The sequence below is a fragment of the Manacus candei genome, unplaced genomic scaffold, assembly GCF_025592945.1.
Source record: "Manacus candei isolate 608988 ecotype Guabito, Panama unplaced genomic scaffold, ASM2559294v1 h1tg000007l, whole genome shotgun sequence".
Classification (NCBI taxonomy): domain Eukaryota; kingdom Metazoa; phylum Chordata; class Aves; order Passeriformes; family Pipridae; genus Manacus; species Manacus candei.
Genome location: NW_026138055.1, coordinates 539398 through 557172, shown reverse-complemented (window position 1 = coordinate 557172; position 17775 = coordinate 539398). Strand labels below are relative to the sequence as shown.

General features: G+C 44.0%; 1 protein-coding gene across 8 annotated transcripts in view; it reads left to right on the top strand.

Annotated features, from left to right (window-relative positions):
- The window catches only part of PUM2 (pumilio RNA binding family member 2), a 71774-nt gene extending 65113 nt beyond the window's left edge, over nt 1–6661 (top strand). For all 8 annotated transcript variants that reach the window (XM_051810094.1, XM_051810116.1, XM_051810105.1 and 5 more), the window contains 4 exons: nt 470–595; nt 1427–1548; nt 2818–3010; nt 3734–6661. In XM_051810094.1, coding sequence (XP_051666054.1) covers nt 470–595; nt 1427–1548; nt 2818–3010; nt 3734–3865 — 573 coding nt within the window. In that variant the 3' untranslated portion in view covers nt 3866–6661. The remainder of the gene's footprint in view (nt 1–469; nt 596–1426; nt 1549–2817; nt 3011–3733) is intronic.
- The last annotated feature ends 11114 nt before the right edge of the window (nt 6662–17775 follow it).

The following is a 17775-nucleotide window of genomic DNA, read 5'->3' as shown; positions in this document are numbered from 1 at the left end:
GTACCTTTTGAATAGTTATTTACAAACTTTGTATCTATAACAGGGAGCCTGTATATCCTGGAATGTGAAATTGTTGAAAATCAGCCACCATAACAGAACTCGTCTTTGTAATTGTCCAAATCTTAAAATTTGAAAATTAACTACAAAGTTCAAAGCAAAGCTTGGAAGTTGAACAGTGCTTAACCAAGGGTCATATTTCCAGGCTTTCCTTTGCAGCTACGTAGACTAGAAACATGATAATGAACACTTGAGTTCTTGGTTGTATGGGTACTGGAGTCCTTGACACACAAAAACCTGCTTTTTCATCTTTTCCTGACTTTGTCTGGAAATGGAATTATGTATGGTCTTGACAGGCAAAATGTTTTTTAATAGAAGTAGTTGACATCTTCAGTTCCATTTTGATTGCAGTAATATTACTATATCTGTGAACTTCAGTTGTCTTCACTTCAATTTACAATCCTATTTCAAGGTGTTTGTACTTTCAACTCATCCATACGGTTGTAGAGTAATTCAGCGTATTCTGGAGCACTGCACTGCTGAGCAGACTTTGCCAATCTTAGAAGAACTGCATCAACACACAGAACAGCTAGTGCAGGTTAGTGCATGTGTACTCACTTCTTACTGCACTTTAGAGCTTTTTGTTGTTATCATAATTTATTCCTATGTCCTAGTTTAAGAAATAGTCTAAATGCATTTGCCTCTTTTTAGTTTTGTAGACATTGATTTTTTGTTTTTCTTTCCTTCCATAGTTTTAATGAAAATGAATTTGGAAGTTGGGAGGCAAAGAAGATATAAAAAGCCTTTTTCTTGCACTTTTGGCTGTAGCTTCGAATATACATTGTAAATGCACAGAATTAGCATATTTTTATTGCAAAGATTGCCTTTTTGTAGTTGGTCTTGATTCACTCTGATGTTTTCCAGATAACTTCTAATAATGTCTAAACACCAATACATTGTCAAAATACTGAAAGGGTTCCTGTGTTCAGTAGGAATTTCTACCCAGAAAAAGGCAAGAATTGCCTTTTGCTACATATTCACAGTCAAATTTATTTCTCAGTGGTTTCTTGCATATACAAGTCTCTAGTTAAAACACAACTGTCTTGGGGAACCCAAGTTCAGGGAGATATTACAGCTGTTAAAAAAGCATGACTCTAAATTTGAGGATTTCTTTCTTTAAGAGGATAAAAGGTACTCTAGCAAAACACTTGTTTTACAGATTATTTATATTTTTCATGTAACATTTGTGATCCGTGAAGTAATCCTTGATGCAGTATTTCTTGCATCACTTTGTTTCTGTAATGTTGACATTATTGTATTTTCCTTATATCTATTCAAATAGTAATTTGAAACTTTATGCTTATGTACAAAAGCTGTATTTATTAGTTGGTATGAACACAAAAGAAAATTGAAGTAATCTTATTTTCAGGATCAATATGGAAATTACGTTATCCAACATGTACTGGAGCACGGTCGTCCTGAAGACAAGAGTAAAATAGTTTCAGAAATAAGAGGAAAAGTTCTAGCTCTGAGTCAGCACAAATTTGCCAGGTATTGCACAGCCTTCATATATTAAAGATTCACTAACCTAGTAAAGCTGTAGTGTTGGATTTATTTATTGTGTTTCAAATAGGATATAATTTTTTTCTGTTGTGTCACTTTGCCTCCTGAAATTTCATATTTTTATAGAGATGAATGGTGATGGCATTTCTATATTAGATTTGGGGAAGGGAAGGGGCAAGTGCTGTTCTATAGCAAAACAAAGGAAATTCTGTGGGTTTATGGGATGGCTTTTGTTCACTTTGTGCATGTGCAGGGAATGGATTCCAAGTCTCCATATGAAGATCTCAGAGCCAGGTGAAAAGCTCTCCTAGAACTTGTGTGATATGATGACAATAAGATGGGACTTCCTAACTATCAGTCCAGCCAAGCAATTTACAAGTATAACAAGGCTCACATTAAAAAGTGATGGTTCAGTCTGAGAAGGATTTTCTGCAGTAGGAAGTCTCAAAGACTATTGTAGGAGTCCTGAACTATTCTGAAATTAGAACCTAAAATTCGTCCTTTCACCCTATTTGCTGAATTACAGATTATGTGCCTTTTGCTTAAGGAAAAACATACCTCACAATTCATCCTGTATGATTTAGTGAGACTAACTTTGTCATCAGCATTAAGTAGAAATGCACTTGAACATTATGGAGGCATTTGTTTTAAAAATTGTTTGCAAACTAGCAAGTTTTTATCTGGATTTTTTTCTTTGTCTAAGTAGAACTGTTCATAATCCTCTAACTTGCTTTATTTCTAAAGCACAAATTTAAGACTGGAATGACTTTGCTGTGTTGTAAGCTTTGATGGCCTTTCCAGCTTCTGAGGTACCTGGAAGGTCAGAGACTTCCTCTACAAAAGGAATTTGACAGAATCTCTGTAGGTGTGCTCCTGGAAAGCACCTTTATTCAAAAAGCAGGAAGCCTCTTGTCTGGTTTTCTCTGTTGTGTCTTCAAAGGACCCACAACCAGAACAGATGTACTAGAACACATCTGCAGCCTGAGATTCAGTATATCTGCTGCAGTTCCAGTAGAAAATCTCTCCTACAAGATAATAAGTATCAGAAAGTAACTTTTTTTACAGGGGTAGGGATGTTTAATCCTGTAACTCCCTCAGTCATTACAGACTGAAGCTTTGGAGATCCAGACTTGATGTGTTTGCAATACGGTTTTTACTGACATTAAAATGCCTGAACTGTTCAGGAAAATTTAAAATTGCCATGTAAAAGAATGTTGTATCTTCAGTCCCCTAATGCATTTATGTCTTATTTTTCAGCAACGTGGTAGAAAAATGCGTAACTCATGCTTCTCGTGCTGAAAGAGCTTTACTGATTGATGAGGTGTGCTGCCAGAACGATGGTCCTCACAGTGCCTTATACACCATGATGAAGGACCAGTACGCCAACTACGTCGTGCAGAAGATGATTGACATGGCTGAACCTGCCCAGAGGAAGATAATAATGCACAAGGTACATTTCTACATGGTTGTAGTGATTAAAAAACATTATATATGTGAATTTTTCTGCTAGAGCACCTTTCCCTCTAGATGTGAAACTCACTACTTGTCATCTGGAACTTGATGCATAAGCATTAAATTCAGTGGAGCTTGGTAAAGCAGAATGCATTGAGGTCTCTGAGCACTGAGCTAGAAATAGAAACTACAGAAAAGTTTCAAAAGTTGGATTTTGTAGCCTCTCTTTGTGCCAGCTTTTATATGAAAATACTCTTAGTATGAAAATGTAGAATCTGTCATCATTATTAATGTAACAGAAGAAATACAGGTAAATACAGGTTTCTTTTTTTTTATTTTCTGGTTTGGGGTATAAATTTATTCTGCAGTTCCCCCAGAGGAAATTCCCACACTTGGTAACATACAGACACATTTTCTACTTAAGAATATCCAGACATGGAGAAAAGTGCTGTTGCCATAGTGGCCCTGGGCTGTTTAATACAGGGCCCAGGATATTCCTGCAGCTCTACTTCCACCAACAGGACTCTCCCACAAAAGTATCATCTCCCTTCTGCAATGGGTGGTGAGTCAAAATCACCACCCTGACATCTTTACAGAAAATTCCAAAATTTTGAAATACAGGCTATTAGCATCTTTTTGTGTAGTATTTTGAAAGTGTAGTCACCTCTACTTTAAAGTTTGGATGTTAAAAAAAACCCAACAAACCTGTTTGTTATTACAGATTCGACCCCACATCACGACTCTGCGTAAATATACCTACGGCAAACACATTCTGGCCAAGCTGGAAAAGTATTACCTGAAGAACAGTGCTGATCTGGGGCCAATTGGTGGACCACCAAATGGAATGCTGTAAAAGAGAAAGAGAAATGGAAAAAAAATTAAATTGTGAATTATCAAAACGTACAACTTAACTCTAAATGTTCTGATTTTTTTAAATCTATTTATTGACTTTGTTCATCCATTTGTAAAATTTTTATTCTTGTGTATATTTTTGGGGAGTGAATTATTAAAAAAAAAAAAGAAAAAATATCTCCAGCCCTGATCCGGAGACCTATCAGATTGGATGGCTGGCAAAGCACAGAATGCCTGTATATGATGTAATTGTATCAAAATAGCTGTCACATATTTTGTAAATTTTTACCTTGTAAAGTCACTGAAATAGTTTTTAAAGGGAAAAAGTACAGTATTCTTTTAATACACTGGCTTGCAATCTGGTAGGTCTACCCAGCATCATAGCACAACAGGTTTATAGAGTTGTATATAGAATTAATCCTTATTTTTCCCTTTTGTGTGAAGTCTTTTATACCAGATTAAAATTGATCAGCTGCATAAACATTATTTAACATGTTGAAAAGTTAAGTTGTATTTTGGTGGTTCACAACATCCTATCCAAATAACAAACAGGGCACAGCAAATTAAAATAACAAAACAATGGAAACTTTAAAAGACTAGCTTTCGGCACTTGCTGTGGATACAGGCTTTTTTAAATGGTGCCCTAAGGTTTTCTCTAGCAATGTATTAAAAATAAAGTGCTGTATATACTTATATATTTAATTGTTGTACAAGGTAGAGGGATGAAAATGATGGTGGTACTTCCATTCAGTAAAGTACACTGTTGAAAAGGAGTGAACCCTGTATTAATTTTACAGTCAGTTTTACAAGCAGGAAAAGTAGAGATTTGTATTTTTTTATTTTGCATATAGAATTGTAAGGATTTGAAAGTGTTGAGCATTTATTTTGCTTTCTCACTGTAGATGCAAAAAATAGGTAATGATGAAGAGAAAAGGGGCCACTGAAAAGTAAACTTGATAGCTCAACATTTAAGCATGATTGATTAAATATTCAGATAGCTTTTTGCTTCCTATAAATATATGCATTGTATACGTGTAGTTAATAGGTGTAAGTTTACAGTTTGAAAACAAATCTCTCGTTTCGATGTTTATTACAAAGCCTTGCTAATTTAGTAGTGATGCTTACCTTGGTTGTACAGATGTACATTTGTAAACCTTCATGCTGTAAATGTAATTTGTTTTACCCCTTTTTGGGACAAAAATTTGCATTTTAGTGTATATTCATATCCCCATTCCCTTCTTTCCCCCGGCATATAGTGTTGTATAATGTAAATTTATTTCAGCAAATCAAGAGTGATTTTTTTAAAATTCTATCTTTATATGGTTTCAAAAATACGAACCGGCTTTCTTTTTATCTATTGTGAGAAACATTATGTTTTGTTTATAACACAGCTGTTGATTCTGTTCATATGGACACTTTGGGAAATCAATCTGTTCAAATTTTAAATTGGGATAAATAAGCATAGTAAAAAGTGGACTGAAATATTTGGTTATCACAGAAACCAATGCTTCTTCCATCTTAATAAATGTGGCATGATTTTTTTGTACAGAAGAGTACTGTATTTTTGAATAGCCTTCTCCCAGCATATAGCAAATATGTATGATACTGTCAATTTTTTTCTCTGGACATATGACATTGTAACAGTAACATAAAGATGATGTACATTTACAAGCGGCCTTATGTACATTTCCCAATGATCTTTTTAAGGCAGAATTGTGACCATATGTGTATAATTAAAATCCTTTTTAATCCTTTGCCTATGGAAATATTTTGGAAAAAGCTTACTTTGTATATTCAGTTTCTGAAAGATAAAGAAAGTGCTTTGTATGTTGTTGAAGTAAGTATTTTGTGTAAAACGTTGGACGGCTTAACCTAAAGTTTTGATCAACATGATAGTTTGGAAACAATGTCTTGAACATTGACCAGATAAAAGGCTATTATGGTAGGGGTGTGATCACGAGGAAAGAAAATAGCAGTGGTATAAACTTGTAAAAGGATTTCTGTCATGTTACTGTTGATACCAGGTTTACATAACTGTTACTAAAGCGTACATCTGAGGCGCTGCTTTCCCAAGGGTAGCGTTAACTCATTAATAGGCAATGGGAAAGTTTGTCCTGGCCTGCTTCCAGTGCCTGCATGAAGTGGTGTAGTAGGCCTTGTTATTTTGAGTAAGCACAATTCTAATTGCCAAGTAGTTTTTGCATGGCAGTTCACAAAGTCCCTCTCCGGAGGTACAAGCCCTGTCACTGGAGCCAGAGCTTTCCCGTAGTCACCCAAAGGATGACTCCTGAGCCACTTCCTTGGACACATCAATTCCCCTCAGTGACTATCTGTACCCTGTGTACCTGTGCCGTGTGTTATAATCCACAGAGCTGACATTCCTTCAGCATGTAAGACAGTACGTCAGGCTTTCGGGGGTGTCCCGGCAGAAACTGATAATGTCCCAGTACTTTGTCCCTGTAGCACTCATGCCATGGTTGAATTTAAACAGTCCTGTAACTGTCATCCTTGGTGCTTTCAGTATCTTGAACATAATCTTCCACTTTCTCTCCTAAAATCATTTGTGCAGAAATTCTGTCCAGGAACATGAAAATCACTGGGTTTCCTTTCAACTATTTTAGGCTTTGGGTAGAACCACTAGACTTTTTGCTCAAGTATTGCTTTTTGATATAGATTGTTTATGGACCAGTTTGATTAGGTTTGACTCCAGGTGGCTCGTATTGAATAATGTAATGTTCACATGTATATACTGTAAAAATCAAAATGAAAATGTGTGAATAACACTGTGTGAAATACATTTGGTCTTGTGTTTTTTCCTGTAGGAAACCAGCCATATTGTCAGTTTTGTGACTTGTCTGTATCTGTGGAGCTCAGTTTTGGGAAGGTGCTTGCTTCTAGTGATCTGATGGGAATTGGGCAATTATTGAAGAACCCTGGATTAGATCATTAAATCTCCAGAGGGCAGTTCTGAGCAGCTAAACCTTCCTGTTGTCTTACGAAAAATCTTTACTGGTGTCTAGTTAAGGCTACAGCGTGACAACAGTTTCTTCATACATCCCTGGATCCAGGATGAGTTCTGGAGTGTTTGAGACAGCTTTCACATGAGAGAGATTGTTAGATCTCTGTGGCATCCCTGGATCCACACTAGTTTCTATTACTGCCCAGGATTTTTTCAAGTGAGAGAGATTTTTAGCTCTCTCTGCTATACTTGGATCCACACTCACTTCAAAGGACCATTTTTAGCTTAAGGTGTAGAGCAAAGTGATCTGACTGCAGAAGTGAGCCTGCTCTCTGGTGTTATACAACTCACCTGTGGACAGAACAGCCATAATGCTTTTGCCTCCATCCCAGACTTTTCCATCAGAATATGGGGAAGATTGAGGTTTTGGGGTCATGATGCCTAGATGTTTTAAAGTGCTGATGCAAATTCAGAAACCACTCTTCTTCATGCTGCCCTAAGGAACAGGCATTTGGAGAGATGCTCATGACTCACTGCTGTGTAGTAGCATTACAATGGGGAACGTTGATGCTCAACATACCACTAACTAGGAAAGTGGGTAAACCATGAGGTGACAACAACTCCCACCATGTCATTTGGGGAAGTAAAGCTGAGAGAATGATTGCAAAAGGATTTTAAGATCTAGTGACTGGTCATTAAAACTAGGTTGGATGTAAATCATATGCCTGGGGAAGGAACCCAGGGCGAGATCTCCAGAGCAGCACTTTGCTCCTGCAGTCCAGGCAGCTGCTGCACTCTGGTGTGGAATTTTGTACAGAGTGGTGGCTGGTCATGGTCTGTTCTGAGAGCAGCAGATCCCTTTGTAGTGCTGACACAGTTCTCTGTTGCTGCTTGAGGAAGGAACAGGGAAAACCATGTGCTGTATCTGATCTGAGCTGTCCCAGCCCACAGTAGGGTAGGAGCACCTGTCACTACAGTAGTTCCCATTGTACCAGGCTACTGGTACACTTGCAGTGACCCCGAGGTCTCATTAGTCTGTGGGCAACATAGAGGTTGTGATGAGCTACAGGCAATGCTTTTACTCTGCACAAAGAGTTTCAGAAACAGGCGCTATCTGTGCCCAACGGTTACTTCATTCAAGCACCTCTTGGCTTGGAAATGCGGAAGTTTGGTTCTTGTCAAGGATATATCCCTCTTGGGGCTCCTCTGGATTCCTAGTCTTGAGCTGGAGAGGTTTGGGAGAACTTGGCAAGTGTAGATCCTACCACCCAGTAAGAGACAATTTGAGAGCTGCTGCAGTGAGCCTGGGGTGCTGGCACTCCTGCATGGCAGAGCAGCCCAGGCCTCCCTCATGCCGTCATCAGAAGGGGTTAGAAACCAGCACCACTGTCATGGAAAGACTAGTCACACACCGAAAGGATGGAAGGATGTCCATCCAGTGTTGATAGGACTCCAGAGCCAGTACAGGATGTGGGCTCCCCCCTGTTGGTGTGGGAAAGGAGGTAACTGCTTCAGCTGAGAGAATGAACCAGATCCCAGCATCCCATATTACATGTCAGAACACAGAGGCTTTTGGGAAGTGACCACCCTGTGTCAAGGCAGGGAGCAGTAGGGAAAACGGAGCTTATGGGTTTAACTGAACTGCAGTTGTTTCTCAGGGAGGTGGTGCAGGAGTGTTTCCTCCATCAACCCATTGGACAGAGCCTGCTCCCTTTGCACGCTGCCCCTGTGGTCAGGGAACTTGCCCAGCAGAAGAGATGCTTGAATTAGTTTCCTTTACCAGCCTCAGGGTTTTGAACCCACCTCCCTCACTTCACAGGCATTTTCCTAACCACAAGAAGCTGGGCGGGTTCACTTGCTACTCCTGAATTTGGGCTGGGCTTTTAGCACAGCTTGAACCATTCATTGCATCACAAAGAGCACAAGATGGAGCATGACTTCTAAAGCGTGCAGGTGGGAGTGGGTGGGTTCTGTGCTTGAGATCCTTGTCTCCACCTCGATTCTCCCAGACTCTCTTAATGCAAAATACATCTTGGGAGCAGCATTCCCCCATCATTAACAGACTGGAAACTTTCCAGAGGCTTTATAAAAAGCAGCTGAAATGTAGGAAAACCTATTTTAAAGACCCTCTTCCTTTCATTACTATGAAGAAACGTTGGAATGAAACGTTCACCCTCTCACCAGCATTAGTACTCTGGGCACAGGAGGACTTCTGCCTCTTCCTCGTCTGCTTGCACAGTGCCTACCCAACCGTAAATTCCCTAGATCTGTAAACAAGAGCCGGGGGCACATTGCAGGTGACACAACTGCTGTACTAGACCATTGGACAGGGAGAAATCCCTTACACAGCTGAGCTGCGTAGCCCTAATGAGCTTCATTTGAGCTTCAGACCTGCCTAGAGGGTTCAGATTTCCTGGCAGCCGCACAGCACCGCAGCCCTTCCTCGGCTCGGCTGCTGGATCGTTTCCCAGCCGAGCCTCAGGGAGGCAGGGAGGGAGCCAGCCCTTCCCCATCCCAGCAGTGCTTAGGTGGTGGAGGCTGTCGGGGAAGGCAGCCCGCTTGTCTGCTATCGCAGGGCAGGTTCACACGCTTCAGTTTCACAAACACTCGCCTCGGTTACTGGCTACAGATTTGTATCAACAGCGCGGAGCTCCGAGGTGCTCAACCGCTGCAGAGGAATGTCACTGCTGGGGACTGGCGAGGAACTGGCCAAGCCTGATGAGGTCCCTCTCCATACAGGTCACATTAGCTGTGCCCTCTCAGGCTGCCAGGCCACACTGATCCTGTCAAAGGGCTTTTCACAGCATTGGGGAAGCAGAACCATTTCAAGTATCACTTAAAGTAGGTCCCAAAATGAAGTAAGATCCCCAAAGACGTACAACTGCTTACTGAGGGCTAATGGAAAGTGCAAGAAGGGGAGTGTTACAGCAAGGGAACACACAGGGAGGTGGTGGCAGAGAGCACTAGCCAGCCTGGGCAGCAAGGAAGATGGTGAGAGCACGTTCACAGCTCCATTCTCTTCTCCCACGAGTTCAAATACAGGCACCTTATTCCTTATCTTGGAATCTTGGAAATTAGAGATTCCCTGGTGGGAATGAAGACCTCTCTTTCCTCCCCTGTATAATCCTTATCTCCCTAACAGAGCTGAAATACAGCGTTGTAAGTATTTGCAATTGTCTCCCTGCAGGATCAGTCCAGGAGGAGAGGTTCTCGGAGGCCATCTGCTTGTACAAGCTCGGATCTTGGGCAAGGATTCAGCCCGGTGCTGTTCGCTGCTCCACAGCTGTGTGTCTGAACTGGATCCAGAGGCTGGTACAACAATCAGGGCAATCACTCATTAAGCAAGAATTACAGAGACCTGAAGCTGGGCTGAGGAGGTCAGGATGGACAAACTCAGTGCAAGCCACAGAATCAATAACAAACCTCTGCATGGAGGGACAGAATAAATGGAGGAGAGTTCACCCCTGTCAGAGCTCCAGGCTATACACTGATCTCTTTCAACTGGGCCATTTGGCTCTTAAAAAGCCTTTTTGTATGAAAACTGGCTATCTTAAGTACTCCAAAATTCACATGATAGCTCCTATTTCCTTGAAATGTCATGTGTCTCATGAGAACCAAGGATTTGATTGTTTGGGAGTCATACGAGCTCACATCCTGCTGGGAAAGGGTCTCTCATCCAGCCCTACCCCGTGTGTCACCCCTTCCACATGTAGGGAACCAAAAGCCCAGAGGTTTGATCAGGGTGTTAAAGGTCACCCACTCCACACTTCAGTGAAGTGCTGCATGGCTCCTGCTGGCCCCTTGGAGAAGGGATATTCCCACAGGGACCACGCAGCCACACCTCATCAGCAAGGCTGTGGGGGGGACACCATTCCAGTTTAAAACCACTTCTGTTTAGGTGTAGACACTTCCATGCAGATACATACACTGGGATCAGATCTTGTTGCCTACTTAGGGATCTGGTGCCATTCAAGAGTCTTTTGAGCATCCAGGACATCTGGACAGAGCAGAGGAACATTCCCTAGGAGCTTGCCTCAGCCTAGCCCCTACCTTCTGTTCCAGAAGATCATCTTAGATAGCACTGGACACCTCCATAGGCACAATGGGTCTCTCAACCTAGCAGGGATCAGAAGCCAATAAGTAGCATTTCATAAATCAGTGATTACAAAGAGGAGGTAGGGAAGAGAAGATGACTAGGCCCAAAGGGTTTGTTGGGGGTGAGAGTGAGAACAGCTTTATACTGCAGAATAGGATGGGATGAGAGATGAAGAAACAAAGCATCCACATCCCCACACACATGCTCAAGGTATAATAAACAACCATAAGGACCCTTTGGTTTGCCAATACTTGGAGAAGGGGAGGGGGAAGGCAGAAGGAGCACCTCAAGAACAAAATGGTGTCTTTAAAAAGTATAAAAGTAATAATAATAGTAATAAAACAGTTTATGCACAGCAAAACCTTGATTCCAGGCCTCCCTGTAAAGTATTGCTAGTTTCATCTAAATCACCTAAAAAGAAATCAAACTACAGAAAAGAAACATAAATGCAGAAAATATTAAGCAATTAAAACATCCGTGTTCACCCTCCAAGGTCAGTGCTGCTCAGAGTGGGGCAGGCAGCAGGCACACATGCTACACTGAGCTTAAACCTGTGGTAAACCCCCCTCTCTCTCCTTCCCATAGACATGTTGGTCAGCACTGCAGGAACCCACCCCACAACCCAACCAGAGTCACAGCCCTTGCTCCCCTCCGGCCTTCCAGTTCCTCTCCCACATGCATCCCCTCCTGTACCCCCTGCCCTCCTCCCTCTGGCCATGCTCGTGCCTCCCCCCTGGACAGATGCTCCTCTGGTGATGGTTCATCCCCAGTTACAGGTGCTGACAGGCAGACAGCTCAGGCACAGCTGCTCCAGCCTTGCATCAGCTCCATTGCTGCAGCACACGAGCACCAACCTGCCCAGGGTAGGGGGTTACACCAACCCCACTCCCACGTGGGGTGACAACAGGAGCTGGGCACAGGCATTCCCCTAATGAATGCGTGAGAAGGTCCAGGGTGAAGGATGAGGCAGGATGGGTGGGGAATCGGTGAGTGAATCAACGCTATGACAGCAAGGGCAGAGAGACTCTCGTACCGCCTGGAGGGGCATGGCTGTGGGGTGACTGCACACCGACAGACAGTGTCTGCGGAAACGGGTAAGTGTCCTCAAAATGCTAAATGAAGGATGATAATTACACCAGGATGCATCCTTTTGGTTAATCAGGAAGAAAACCTGTGTGCTACATCAGAGCAATTTCCCGGCATAGTCACGGTTGGCAACAAGAGTAAATGGTAAAACCTGAAGCTGGCCCTGGAGCAGCATTCCTCAGAGACCCTCAGCCAGCCTGGGGTCCAGATCACATCAGCTTGATGAAAAGATAAAGAACTAATAGTATTTTTCACAATGCTCAAAATATCTGCTCTAACCAGCAGTTACTGAAATGGAACTAAAACATCTGATGCAGCTAACCCTGCTCTCATGACTGCTCTTCTGCAGCATTTGCTTCTCCCAAGACCACAGCGTTTTTGCATATGTAGGAGTACTAAACCTGCTTAGGCAGAATTCCTGGAGCTAGAAGTACTTACTCAACTTCTCTTTGTAGCAGAAACACCTAATCCAAGTCACTTAGCTGTTTAAAAGTGACAGTCTTTAAGCACACAGTTAACATGTTTCATGTGGACTGAATACTTCTGTATTTTGGCTAAAATTCTTTGATTTTCTCCTTCATTTGGAACTTTTTAACCAGTAGTAAAGCACTAGTTTATGCAAAAACTGATAGCTAACCTCAACAGTACATTGTATATTTGGTACAGTCAGAGAGGTACAGGCACCACATTGCACAAGGAGAACGTTTATTAAAGTTTTATGCAAGTTATTCAAGCATAACCTATCATAAGATAGAGCATAAGCCTCTCTCACAAATCAAGTCAATAAAGGAATACACAGAGAAAATACAGGAGTCCTTTGATAAGAGATTATACCTCATTTGACCTGGAGTCCCCATCTCTCCCAGGCAAATAATGCATCTCTGTGGCACTGCCAGAGCCAGCTGTAGGATTAAAACTTCAACATATTTTATTGTCACAGCACTCATCGAGGTAGTACAACAGCACTAAGTATCATAGCTCCTATTTTGCAGGGTGGTAGGAAGCTATGAAGGGTCCAACTTCTCCCACGTCCAGAGGGTTTGCAACGGAAGCATCCGACCTGCAAGTCTTGATCTCAGTATTTCCCCACTGAATGCACTGAAGAAAGCTCTTGTTCCTTGTGATACCCTTCTCTCTGTGCTCATTTTCATGCCAGGGCAAACCCCATTCTGTGCTCAAATTATTTGGGGTCACAGAGGTTGAGGGATCACGCACTGCAAGCCAGAGTGAGTCACTGCAAGTGAGTCACCCTGAGCTGACCACATGAGTAAGTGTATCACAGAAATGCAGGAGAGCAAGGGAAAAAACAACAAAAAAGTGGTTACTCAGGTGAGTGCTTTGAGAAGTACCTGCCTAGTCCGCAAGCCCTGAGAGAGGTGGGACAAAATTGTTGAGCAGTGAAAACACCAGCCAGCATTACAGCAAAAGGCCTCATTAAGAAAGAGCGAGTCAGTCTTTTCTTGTGGGCAACACCTGTGTAACTTTAGGGTAATGGGAAATCCCTCGGTAGATTTTGATGCACCAGCCTCCAAAATCCAGCTCTGAAGCTCACTGTAATGAGCGTGCAGGATCCTACCAGGCCCTCACATGCAGCATCAAAGCAATGCAGCTGGTTTTATTACAGATGTTTATGAAAACTATCACAAAAGTGGCATGCCACTGCCAGCTGGACTTTTGCCAAAGGAAGCTCTGCTTAATTAGGTCAAGAATTATTTGGTTAGTGGCACAGACACTGTTATATATAGTTTTCAGTGTCCACGCAGGAGTTCTCATTAGCAGGACACAGGGAAAAGGGATGGAAGAGAATGAAAAAAGTCACCAAACTCCTGCGAGAGGCAGCCAAGTTGATTCAGTAGTATTTATACAGCCAAGACTGACACTTGGACCATTAAACATTTCATTGTTTAAGCTGAAGAAAAAACCCTCAGAGTTTTTGCAAGAGGGCTTATTCTTGTCCAAATAAGCAAGGACATCCCTTCCATCAGAGCATTACATTGGGAAGAAGAAAGGAGAACAGAGCAGACATCGCCTCAGGCTAACTTCACACTCCACACCTTAGGGTGGGCCACAGGGGAGTCTCCTTTGGTCTCCAACTTCCTGGGAGTGAAAGCCAGGAGGCAGATGGAGTTGCTCAGAGATGTCTGACTCACTGCAAAGGCTGCTGGACAGAACAAGCAAAATCAGATATCACTGTGCAAGCATTGTGGGTGGGTTCAGGTGATCCTGCTGTAAATCACAGTCGGCATTTGAAAGGGTCAGAATCAATTATGTCTGCATTGGTGCAAAAGGACAGCCAATCCAAACTGCACAGGATTTGCCAAAGCATGCAAGGAGTCAGGAAGAGAGTTAAGTGTATTTGGTGCCACCACCCAGAAGTAACAGAGATGGTCTTAGGAATAGGGGACCCCTGTGTCTCTCTCAGAAGATGAGTGGCACACTGGATGCCAAATACAAACTTTTGGTAATGCAAAGTTGAAGGTCCAGGCTGCTTCCTCTGCAGACTTGTTCTTACACTTTGTATTGGTTTAATGACTGGGCAGATTGCTCTTTTGTTACTGCATGGAGTTAGAAAGAGGAGGATGTGTTGTGAACCATGGATAATAGAGGCACTGGCCAGAGGAACTTCAAAGGGGAACAAGCTCTAGGCTAGCAAGAAATGAAACTTTGCAAATCTTCCCTTTCTATGCAGTCTCCAAATAGACCACCAGCCACACCGTTCTAACCTTCTCCTGTTGGGACAAACAACTTCCTCTTCCATCTCCAGGTTTTAGCCCACTGATCAAAACTTCTCATTGCCAGCTCAGCATTCTGAGGCCTCATCCATGGAAAAAAACCTGACATTGAAAGGAAATGTCAGCGACAGTACTTCAATCTCTTCCCAGACACCATCCATTGTTTTGGGTGCATCTCCTACCTCACTCCAAGAAGTTTCTGGGGCAGACTGAATCTGAATGCATTTAACTTAATGTATTTAACATGCTGTAGCTGCCCCTCCTGTCCAGAGGCAACCTCTTTCCTCTCTTTTCTCTGCAGCAATCACTACACAAATTCAGGCTTTCACCCAAAACCTTGCCTACACATTATAGCTGAGAAGTGAAACGCATGAGAGCTCTGTGGGTTTCCTGTTCTTATAAGCCCCCTTTAGTCAACTGAGGTAAAGGATAGGGGAAGAAAGTATTTTCTTTCTGTCACAAAGGCAACAACAGAGAAAATGGCAATCATCAGTGGGGAAGCCAACTACCTGAAGCCAACTAGGGATAGCACCCATTAGCAGTGAGCTGTCAACTCCACCACCCCAGGAGGTAGACAGCCTGGACACTTAAAGCAATCTCAATATTTTCACGTACTGTAACCTCACACTGTGTATTAGGGAATATGCTCCTCTTCTTCATCCCAAGGCATCAGGCTGTAATATCCTCAAACAAGTTTATCAATAGATGAAGTCACCGAGATGTGATGAGTGAGCCTGTCCAGCTTGATGTCACAGGTACAATCCAGCCCTCATTAAGGAACTCAAATCAGGTTTTTCTAACCCTACCCCACTTGGTCACAGTCCATTAATAAACCACGTAAGGACACACAGCACCAGGCTCCTGGAGAAGCTCGGCAGGCTGCACCACTGCTGCAAGGTGAGGACACACGGTGACAGTGGCCACATCCTCACACACTACTGTTGGAAGGTCCAACACCTGGAAAGGCAGGCAGCTCCTGCTGCTGCGTGATGCTCACGTTCACTGGGGGAGAAGGGACGATGGATTCTGCTGCTGAACACGGGGAAGAATGGTGGCGGTTGCCCAAGAGCAACAGTTGCCATCCCTGCTCCCCTCTTGCCTCTGGTGGTTGCGGAAGCAGTGGGCTGGATTCCTCCTGCGGCTGTGTTTCCCCTCTTCTCATGGCAGGACACAGTTCAAACCAGCCCCTTTTCCCTGGGGAGGCTGGTTGGGCTACGCTGCTGGAAGTTCAATTGGGCTACGCTGCTGGAAGCCCTTGATCCAGTTCTGGGAAATCCCCACAGCTCCACTGTACTGGGCAGAGGCAACCAACTCCTATGATCCCCTGAGCTCTGAGCTGCCAAGAAACTCCTCTCCATACAAGTCTCATCTGGCTTTTCAGCATGGAGCTCTTTTGACTGAAACCGCAATACTTAACATGCTTCAATGATCAAGCGGAGGGCACGGGAATGTCACCGAAAACACTTGGCTTCCAAACACTGCATTGTTCTTCCCTTACCCCATTCACAGATCCCAACCAGAACATCCCAATCAAGCTCTAAATGTTTTCTAACAAATCCAACAAGGAGCACCAAGTGCTATTTGATCTACTGAACACACACGCGCACCCACGCTGGCATGAAACCCATACGCCCCACAACTCCACCAGTGCCCCGCCTCTGCCCCCAGGAGCAGCCCTGTGGAAGTGTTTCCTCCCTCCTCCATGCTGCCAGAGTCCACCATACACAGCCCTGGCCAAACTGGCCCCTGCTCCACCAAAATCTGCCAAAAAGGCTGACCTTGTCCAGCACGCATTTCCCAATTCCCAGTGACAACAATGCAGCTCGATGTCACCATCTGTCCACCAGGCCCGGGTGACGTTTTCAGCCTCATGCTCTGCTGGTCCTACCCAGCACCAAAGACCTCTGTCCCAAGACCCATCCCAAAAGTCTCATCTCCAGTGTTCTGGTTATATCAAGTTCAAGACACGGCAGGGAGAAGCACATGGTGACCATGGCTCATCTGAGGGAAGGGCAGCGTGGTAGGAGTCGTTCCTAGGAAGGCTGCATGAGTAATTTAAGAGAGAGGGAAAGAAAGCAAGCTAATTAAAGACGTGATAAAATCTCAACAGTTTTAGCCACATTGAATATCCAATTAGGTCTATAAAGCCTTTGGGCCACAGCTGTGGGAAGGGATTCTGTGTCTGGCAGAGATGGACCAACACCCACTGAGAGCCTCGGGAGCAGCCAAGAAACACCAGTTATGGCTCTTTTTTGGTTACTCCTCCCCCAGGCAGCCCTGGGACAACAGGGCCCAGTGCCTGCAGCCTTGGCTGCCTCCCTCATCCATGCAGCTGCTCTGCAGGCATGCAGTGCCCCTCGGCTGTCTGGCCAGTGTGCTCCTACAGTTCCCAGAAGCTGTAAAAGTTCCTAAAAACTGCCTCTTTTTTTTTTTTTTCTTAAATAACGTTTGCACACATATTGTGCTGCAAACACTTCAACAGGAGCTGGCACACGCAGAGAAAGAAAACCAAGACAACTGAATGGACTGAAAGGCAACAGGAACTCCAGCCCTGACCGTTTGCTGGGGTGATAAAATCCATCCTGCGGTGTGCTTTTGCAGGATGGTTGTTGCCGGCCTCATTTCTGCCATCGCTGGCGGGATGCGCAAAGACCAACCCGCAGCAGTGCTGAAGCCGCTTTTAACTCCAGAAAAAAAGAGGGTGACTTGCAGGAGGGCGCTTCTTTCAAAGCAGCATTTCTTGCCGCAAACCTCCAGCAGCATTTTATACTGCCAGAAATCCTGTTGGGAGAGGCAGAAAAACGGGAGCACGAAGGCACGGGCAGAGGCTGCGGGGCCGGTCCTGGGGACCCCCGGGCAAGAGGGAGGACACCCTCACCCCCCTAAACACGTCCTCTTGGGGGGAGAAGCCCCCGCCGGAGGTGCTCGGGAGCCTGGGCACCAGGGGGGCTGCCCCAGGTGCCACCGGGGAGCGCTCCCGCCCCTCTCCCCGGAGCGGCGCCGGGGGAAGGGGGAGACGGCCGCGCACCCCCGGGATT